This window comes from Gouania willdenowi, chromosome 16 (assembly GCF_900634775.1).
Source record: "Gouania willdenowi chromosome 16, fGouWil2.1, whole genome shotgun sequence".
Taxonomy (NCBI): domain Eukaryota; kingdom Metazoa; phylum Chordata; class Actinopteri; order Blenniiformes; family Gobiesocidae; genus Gouania; species Gouania willdenowi.
Window position 1 is genome coordinate 35,033,140 of NC_041059.1, and position 9,031 is coordinate 35,042,170.

Consider the following 9,031-nt stretch of genomic DNA (forward strand, 5'->3'; position numbering starts at 1 on the left):
TGTAAACCCGAATAAGTTACCAGAACTAGAAAAAAAAATTAGGCAATCGATTGCCTCAATTTTTTCAAGTTGATTAACTTAAAAGTCGATTAAGTCAATTTTTCCAGAACATTAAAGGTTGGATGACTGACTACTTGTACTTTTTGATAACAGTTCAATTGAAGTGCTACATGAATTAAGTTTATTTTTAAGTAATCCTTATTTGAAATAACAAAAATAATATGACCATCATTCTTAGCATGTAATTACTTAATTGTATTACGTTTTAATTAAGTTTAGTTTTTAAGTTATGCTTACTTATAAACAAATATAGTATAATTTACTCAAAAATGATTAAAGTTACTCAAAAAGATAGAACATGTTACACCAACTTGACATAATTAAGTTAGTAGAACTTGTTCTATCTGCGATGGACTGGCGCCCTGTCCAGGGTGTACCCCCATCCAGCGCCCAATGAGAGCCGAAGATTGGCACCGGCAGACCCCCGCGACTCTGAACAGGAATAAGTGGGTCTGAAAATGAATGAATGAACTTGTTCTATAACTATGAGTATAAACTACTTAATCTATTAAATTACTTTGAACGTTCGGGTTTACGGTGTAAAGATAAAAAGAAGAGTTGAAGAAAATATGTATAAAAATAAAGCAAACCCTGTGTATCTCGACATTTGGAGAATACGGCTTGCTGTTTCTGTAGGGATGATGCTAGCTCGTTTAGCTTTTGAGTCCTACGTTGCCCTGTGTACTCGCTGTATTTCTCGGCGTGGGTCTCATAGTGTCGTTTGATATTGTACTCCTTTGTTACAGCCACTTGTTGAGAACAAATAAGACACACGGGTTTCCCTCCTACTTCCCAAAATAAATATTTTTCTTTCCATTTATCCTAAAAGATGCGACAATCAGTGTCGACCTTCCTCTTTTATGACAACAGTCTGATAGCGACTAGTCTACCAGGGTTGCCAGATATAATCGACAAATTCCAGCCTACATTTCAGTCTTTAATCTACTGAATGCCTGAAAGCACACAACTACACAGAATAAACACACATAATGGAAACTACTTTGTTTAGATTTTATTTGAGAATTTATCTAAAAACTCGATGGATAAAGTGAAAAAAGAAGACAAATCCTATCAACACATCAACCTCATTATTAGGCAGCAACCTGGCAACCCAGCATACTGGTCTGTGTATGTACAGGTGCGTTTGGTGTGAACGCACCTGTAGCCACTGCAGGCACTTTAATCACCCGTGATGAGTCACTTGAACATAGTGGCGCTTTCTCGTCTCTCCCTCACTTCATCGCGCTGTGATGTGATGACCAGGTATGGTTAAAGCACTTTTGTCATAGACAGAGCCGCTTTTATGGGTGATCAAATTAGGGGATTATTAAAGGATGAGTTCACCCAGAATGTAGCCTTATTCAAGGAGTTAACCACTTTAATTTTGCCTCGGTAAATTGAGGTAGTGCAGCCATAGTTGTCCCGAAGTTCACATTTTTCAACTTTCAACGCCAGAATCTCGCAAGTCAGGTAGCTTGAAGGGAGATTGCTTGAGATTGTGTCATTTACATTGATTTAAAAAAAACATAAAACATTAAAAAACAAAAATGCTCTCCCATATCAACCGCGGGCCGGATGTGATGGCACAAGCATGGCACCCCTGCTTTAAACAATTGATATTTAAAACTGTGTATTATGGAAGCCAATAGTTTCGTTTCACTGCAAATATTTCTCTGTATTATGTCCAGCATCTAACATCATCACCATCATCGCTTTACAGCGATGATGATGGGGATGATCAAGGAGAGAGATTTTAAATGTGACTTGGACAGAAGAATGCGGCCAATCTCAGTCACATCTGATCAGCAGCCTGGACCGGAGAATACGTGTAGGAGAGAAGCACATAACTGCAGGCGCGCAAAAAAGCTGTTGAGTGTAGAACGGGAGAATAGACTACTAATTGTATTACTCACTGAAGTGTTCTTACTGTTTATGGTGTGCTAACTTACAGCACTTCATAGGGACCTGCTTTTTTGTTTCATTTGTATTTTCTATTATTTGGAGTTTGACAAAAGTACACATCAATATTTCCCCTGATGATCTAAACTAAAGGTGGCTGCAGTCCTTGGTACGAGTCTTAAATGCAGCAGAATGTAAATGTTCAAGTCTGTTAAAAACATGAAATGACTTTATAAAGCAACTTTGTTATATATCAATCTTTTGATCTGCAACAATAATGTAATTTAACTGAAAACACTTCAAGTTGAGGGTGTTGCTTCGCAATTTTTAGGTGAGATTAAAAAAGAGATTAATTAGATAAACTAATTACAGAGCATGATAAATTAATCGCACAATGTTTTTATTCTACTGACAGCACTAGTGCTTGTATTGGTAGTTGGTGAGTACACAAATCAAAGTACTGAGTACTTGATTTGGAAAAAAGGTTTTCAGGGCAGCTGTTTGAAAAGCCAGTATAAATAGTATTTTGTAAACAGTGTAAGCTGACTCACTCACCCAGTAATACATGCTGTCGTCAGACCAATGAGACATTGCATTCCTGGAAACACGTTGAAAGCAGCCTCTGTTTCAACATCCTTATTCAAGCCTAGTTCCTCGAAGCTTTTATTCCAGAAATTTTAACAGGACCCACAGACTGGGTCACATGGTTCCTTTACAGTACACAACCATAGGTGTCTCTGTAGAGTCCATGTGTCTCAGCTGAAAAAAAGAAGTGCCTTTTTACAAATACAAAAGTAGTCCTAACATAACATTATTAAAATTAGAATCAGGCAAATGCTTTATTGACAATGTTTTTATATTTTAAAAAAAAAAGTGATATATTTGTACATTATTTTCATATATACATTTTATACATATATTTTTTCCTTTGAGTCCACCCTTTGCTTCATAGCTTCAACTCTTCTTGGAAATCTTTCCATAAACTTTACGAGTGTGTTGATCAACCAATGCGACATCTCCACTGCGCACTGCATTGTGGGATTGAGTCAAAGGTCACGAGTCACAACAACTTAAATTTCGGCTTTGAATAATGACCAACACTAGAGAAATATGAGGTTTAAGAATTTCCAGCACTTAAACCATTGCAATACTTTTCCATTTAGTCCAACGCACAGTTTGATCATGTTTAATATTAAATAAATTCAGTGTCACAATAATACAAATGAATGCCAGCGACTTTTTTGTACTTGAACGCTTCACTTAAAATAGAGTTTTGTTTTTTCTCCCTGTTTAATCTGATGGTATACACATTTGTGGTGCACCTGGTTCTAAATCCAGAACATTGTAAATAACACATAAGTAAGGAAGCTTGTGTTTGGTTAATTATTCCTTTGTTGTTACTAAGTTTATTGTCAATAAATCTCTTAAAACCAACTGAAACTCTTTTTATTTGGGTGCCCAAAGTGAACTTGTTATGGATCTGTGTCATGTATGTCTCTGGTGGGATTTTTTTCCTCAGAATCACTAGAATGTCCTCTCCGTCTCATGTCTCTCTCCTGTCCTTGAGTGAGCATCTGCTGTTCCTATAATGGTTAATTGCTGCTTCATCAGAAGTTCACCTGCAGAAAGTACTTTTCAGGTGTTTTTTTTAAATGACCGTGGCTCAGGTGGTAGAGGGTCGTCTTCTGATCAAGAGGTTGGGGGTTTGATCCCAGTACCTGACTATGTGTTGAAGTGTCCTTGGGCAAGACACTGAACCCTAAGTTGCTCCCAGTGGTCGACTAGTGCCTTGCATGGCAGTCCTGTCCCACTGGTGTGTGAATGTGAGAGTGATTGGGTGAATGAGCTGTTATGTAAAGCGCTTTGAGACTGCTTCAGTGTGGGGATAAAGAACTATATAAATCAAGTCCATTTACCATTTATACAAAAAAAATAAAAAATCACATAGTATCTCATGGATCTTGATGTAATTCTGTAGGAATTAGGAAGAAATTGCAGGATTTTAGAGAAAAAAGTGCAGGTTTTCGATTAAAAGTTTGAGCAATGTCATAATCAGATAAAAAATGCATGCTCCCACATATTTTGGTGAGTTTTATCAAATTTAAAGGGACTGAGATATTGTCAGGTACATAATGAAGCATGTGTTGTGCGATCATTATGAGCTGGAACTTGAGTTTCAAAATTCAAACAATTCTGAAAGAAAATTTTTAAAAAAATCCCCCCAGACTCCAGGGTGCTATACACTATGTCCTATACAATACTATGCCCTATAGTCCTATACAATATAGGACTATACATAACAATATGGTTTACATCCCCAACATGATGCCCATGGGCACTGGGTAGCACACTTGACAGATGTAGGCAGAGCCTTACCTACTGCTGTCTGACTTTTAAAGTGAAAATAAACATTTAAAGATGTTATGAATACAAATATTTTGTCAAATGTGTTCAGGGATTGCAGATAGGTTTTTGTCAAAGACGCTGCAAGGTTTGGTGTTTGGAGTGTTTTTTAAATGCAAAGTTGATTTTTGTAAAATATTTTTTTAAAATTATGATTTAGTTTTATGATTAGTTAGATTGATTGATTTATAGATTGTCTATTTCAAAATTATAACATTAATTTAAAGTAGTACGTTAGTGACTATTAAAATAGGAACATGATGATTTCCTATTAAATGTAATGAAAATAAAACAATTGCATGAATTAAGAAAAATAAAGTTTTTCACGTTAAAACTGAAATATATACATTTTTAAGTTACTGCTCATCTACCGGTATTATCCTACCCTCTAATTAAATGTGTAGTCTTGAAAATATAGTATTTAATGAGTTTATATCAAACTAGTAGCCCTTCAAATTATAAAGTACCCTTGAAGTAGCTCATGGTTTCAGAAAGGTTGGTGACCCCTGGTTTACATGAACTACTAATAAACAATGGAAGGAAGATAAAATGCAGATTTGTCCCATCAATCAAATCAGTTTTGCAGTAGTTTTTTCGTCTTCTTGTCAGTGAAGTAACAGATGAGTCAATATTATTTCAGTTCAGAGATGTAAAACCAATTGGTGTAGTTTTCTTTCACTGCCGCTAGGAGGCACTCAAACGTAAAGGTGTTCATTCTTCCAACAGCTCAATACAGAGGGAGACTCATGAGACACGTGCTGCATTTCCACTGTTACCAAAGTGAGCAGAGCATCAACCACACCCTGTTCTGTTCCCTATCAGGACTAACACTGACTGATGCTAAAAGACATCCTACCCCTGTTTATTCTCCCTGTGCCAATCAATAGAGGAGAACATTTGCAAGCTCATGTCTAAGTGTGTCCCAGTCTTGGAAGCTTGTGGAGACGATTTTTGTTAGATCAGCTGTTTGGAGAGTCACTGAGGTCAGGATTATAAAGCTACTAATTCATTTGATGTTTTGACGAAACAAAGGAAATGGTTTTTAATGTTCTCGACCATCCAACCTTTCCGTGTAACTAAATTGTATCAGCCTCATGTGAAAAGGCATCTCCTCTTACTAAAATGGAAACTATTGCTATCCTTAAGTGTTTATCTCTGGCACTCATTGTATATCAAGCAATTATCTTAAAGCCCTCCTCAAGGCCTTAAGCTCTCTATTGAACTACAGTAAATCCATCACGACTGAGACAGGAGACCATTGCACACACCATGGCAGGACGGGGCCACCACACATCCCTGAGTCACCCCCACACTGATGAATCACAGGCCTGATTACTGAGGAGTTCAGGACAAAGTCCAATCAGACGTTTCAAAGTGCATCGTCGTCATCAGGATGTCATGGCAGCAACAGTGAGGCTCTGAGGGAAGAGGAGTCACCACACAGAGCAACAGGAACATTTAATCAGGGACTAAAGATCTTCATCCATCATATCTGAATCTCTCACCCTTTTTGTACAATTTAGACTAGAGATCTTCAATTTTAATTAAAGTTATTATTAATGCTTTCAAACCAGAGAACACCAGATGCCTCTATACTGGATAACTATACTGTAGAGCAGCGGTTCTCACCCTGGGACCCACATTTTGCCACGGTCATTAAATCGCGACCCACTTTTTTTTTTAGAATTCAATCAACCAAATTTATTTTCTCAAAAACAGCTGTTGAAAACACACATATATAATCAGAATCAACTTTATTGACCAAGTAATGTATGTTATACATACTCTGAATTTGACTTGGTGAACTGTGCTCTCTCTAATAGTGTAAACATTAAATAATAACAATCAACTAGAAAAAAAAATAAACATAAATATAAAAATATAAACAGTAGTTAGACTAATATGTGCTAAACTAAATAAAATAACAAGATAAGATAATGATAATAATAATAAAATATAATCATAATAAGATAATAGTGCAGTAGTACAGTGATGAGTAGTGCAGGTGAACATTGAAATTAAATAGTATGTACATGAACATTCTTGTTCATTGATTGATTGATCCAGGGTTGTTATGTTTAGTTCCATGGTTATTTCACAGAAACAGGTCTGACACTCTTTGACTGTCTAGTATTGATCAGAGTGACAGCCTGGGATAAGAAACTGTTTTTATGGTGGGTTGTTTTAACGTACAGTGATCTGTAGGAGTTTAAACAGGTTGTGTGCAGGGTGGGAGGGGTCTGCAGTGATGCTACCTGCCCGTTTCCTGACCCTGGACAGGTATAAAATGCGGTTTCTGCGGCACACGCGAACAGATTACATGCAAAGTCAATGGTTAGACGCGCTGGGAGGCGAATTATTCGCCGGTGGGGCGGCGCGGACTGATTCGCGCGTGGAAAGCGAAGGCTGCTGCAAGCGCGCTCCCGATTTTCGCGATATTCGCCGTTCGTTTGAGTTGAAAATATTGAACTGCAGCGGCTGTTTCGCGTGACGCGCAAGCACGAAAGCCAATCAGAGTCCTTGTTGGCAATGACGTCATGCCGTCAACGCGGAAACCAGTCCACTCACCTATTCAATCATGGAGGAGAAGCTGATTGTAGCCGTTTGTGACCACCCTGAGCTGTACAACACTGCAAGTTATTGGTACCGGGACCGGACCAAGAAGGACCTGGCGTGGAGGAGGATCGGCGAAGCGGTGGGACTAGCAGGTAAATCTGCTTTCTCTGTAGTTTTCATCTTTGAAAGTCGGCAATGAGCTAGGATTTGCAGCTAATGGTCGCTGTCATTTTACCGCCTTTTTTCACTTGTGGTTCATTGAATTGAATTAGAATTTTATTTAGGCCTTTTTCATAAACAATAAAGTACAGAACAAACAACAGTCAGTAGTTCAATTCTTCAGCCAAAAGGGTATAGGTTGAAGCAAAGCTTACTTCACCATCACAACATAACAAAACCAGGTTATCTACATAATATCACACACAAAACATATTTAACTTATATTACTATTTTTACAATACACATTCAATATAAATTCTGCACAATTTTTATATATACAGTCTGTACATGTGTACCGTAATATGTATACTGTAATATTGTAATTTGTGTACTGTAATAGTATGTACATGGGTTACACGTACACACACATGTACATAATATTAATACACTATTTCATATTTATAAAACAAATTTCATCAATTAAATTTAGAGTGGCAATATATAAATTAATAAAAACCTTTTATTTTATTTAGTAAGGATTGATATATGTTATACCATTGTATACATATTGTTTATTTTTCTGCTGTTTATGACAGAGGATCTCTGCCGTAAAAGGTGGAACGGCCTGAGAGAGACATACTTAAAGGAGCAGAGAAAGTGTCTGGAGAAAAGGAGTGGGTCAGCTGCAGGGCCATCAAAAAGGTGGAAATACTCTGCGGTCATGTCCTTCCTCGACCCCTTCATTTCACCTAGAGACACCAGCAGCAACATGGTGCAGGGGGTTGAGGAAGACAGGGCTGCCGAGTATGGTCATCCATCGGAGACTGGAGGTTTGTTTATCAGTGCTGACATATATACATATAGAAAAATGTATCTGCTTCATAATCAGACCTTTATGCACCATAGGGCTTCTTCTAGTTTGGCTGGGTGGGGGGGATAAAAATCTAGTATCATGATTTAAAATGTATAGAAATGTGTTTCATATCTCGTGTTTGTTGTCACTCAGAGGTAAACAATGAGGGAGAGGAAGCAGAAGGTGAGGGAGAAGAAGGAGAGGATGCTGGTGGTGCTGATGTGGAGGCTGGTGATGCTGATGTGGAGGCTGGTGGTGCTGATGGGGGTCCTGCTGCTGTTGCAAGGGTTCCTGCTAATGCTGCAGCAGCATCTCCTGCAGGATCAAGTGTAGCCAAACCACCTGGTATGATCATAACAGAAGTTGTTTTGCATTCTGTTATAAATAAAATGTATCTATAAATGCTTGGTAAATCAGTGATGACAATGTTGATCATTACCTCATTTAATGTTTAAATAAAACATATCTATGATCGTATTTAAGTAACAGTGACTTGATAAGCTATTAATATATATATATATGTTTTGTTTTTTGTTGCTTCTTTAAAGGAAAGAGAGCAAAGAAGAGACCCAGCCAAGGCCCAAGTGAAATGGACCTGGTCATTATGGAGGCCCTCAGGAGACCTCCTCCTCCTCCACCACCACCTATGTCGGCAGATGAAATGTTCTTAAAAAGCCTGCTTCCTACCCTGCAAAGAGTGCCCCCAGAAAACAGGGACTTTGTAAAATTAAAAATGTACAAAGTACTTGTTGATAATCTTCCGGTGACTCTAAATTTAGAAAATTTCGATTAGGTTTTTGATTTGGCTGGGTGGGGTGGGGGCAGGGGCACTCTTTGCATGGTAGGAATCACATTGTAAATAGATTAGTTTGAAGTTTTGTAAAGTTAATGTAAATAGTTTGTTTAAAATCGAGGTGTTGTAAAGTTCATGTAAATAGTTTTCTTTTAAGAATTGTTGAGTAAAAACACATTTTCAAGTTTACATTCGCTTTCTTTGTATTTTTTACCAATGCATCTAAACATCTATATGTGTACTCCACATCAAGGTTATATATAATGTTCATATAAGAATTTAGAATTTCCTTATGTCTCTGTGTGACC

At 37.5% G+C, this 9,031-nt stretch overlaps 1 protein-coding gene across 1 annotated transcript; it reads left to right on the forward strand.

Moving 5' to 3' along the window:
• Positions 1 to 6,940: 6,940 nt before the first annotated feature.
• Positions 6,941 to 8,723, forward strand: LOC114478459 (uncharacterized). The gene is made up of 4 exons (XM_028471556.1): positions 6,941 to 7,070; positions 7,674 to 7,907; positions 8,084 to 8,275; positions 8,479 to 8,723. Exons 1-4 carry the CDS (start codon positions 6,941 to 6,943, stop codon positions 8,721 to 8,723), a joined length of 801 nt encoding a protein of 266 aa, XP_028327357.1.
• The last annotated feature ends 308 nt before the right edge of the window (positions 8,724 to 9,031 follow it).

Excerpts from the sequence above, each read along its gene's own strand:
- LOC114478459 (XM_028471556.1), top strand. The coding sequence starts at position 6,941 with ATGGAGGAGAAGCTGATTGTAGCCGTTTGTGACCACCCTGAGCTGTAC. Across the intron at positions 7,908-8,083 it reads TCATCCATCGGAGACTGGAG|AGGTAAACAATGAGGGAGAG; the intron begins GTTTGTTTATCA and ends GTTGTCACTCAG. Across the intron at positions 8,276-8,478 it reads AAGTGTAGCCAAACCACCTG|GAAAGAGAGCAAAGAAGAGA; the intron begins GTATGATCATAA and ends GCTTCTTTAAAG.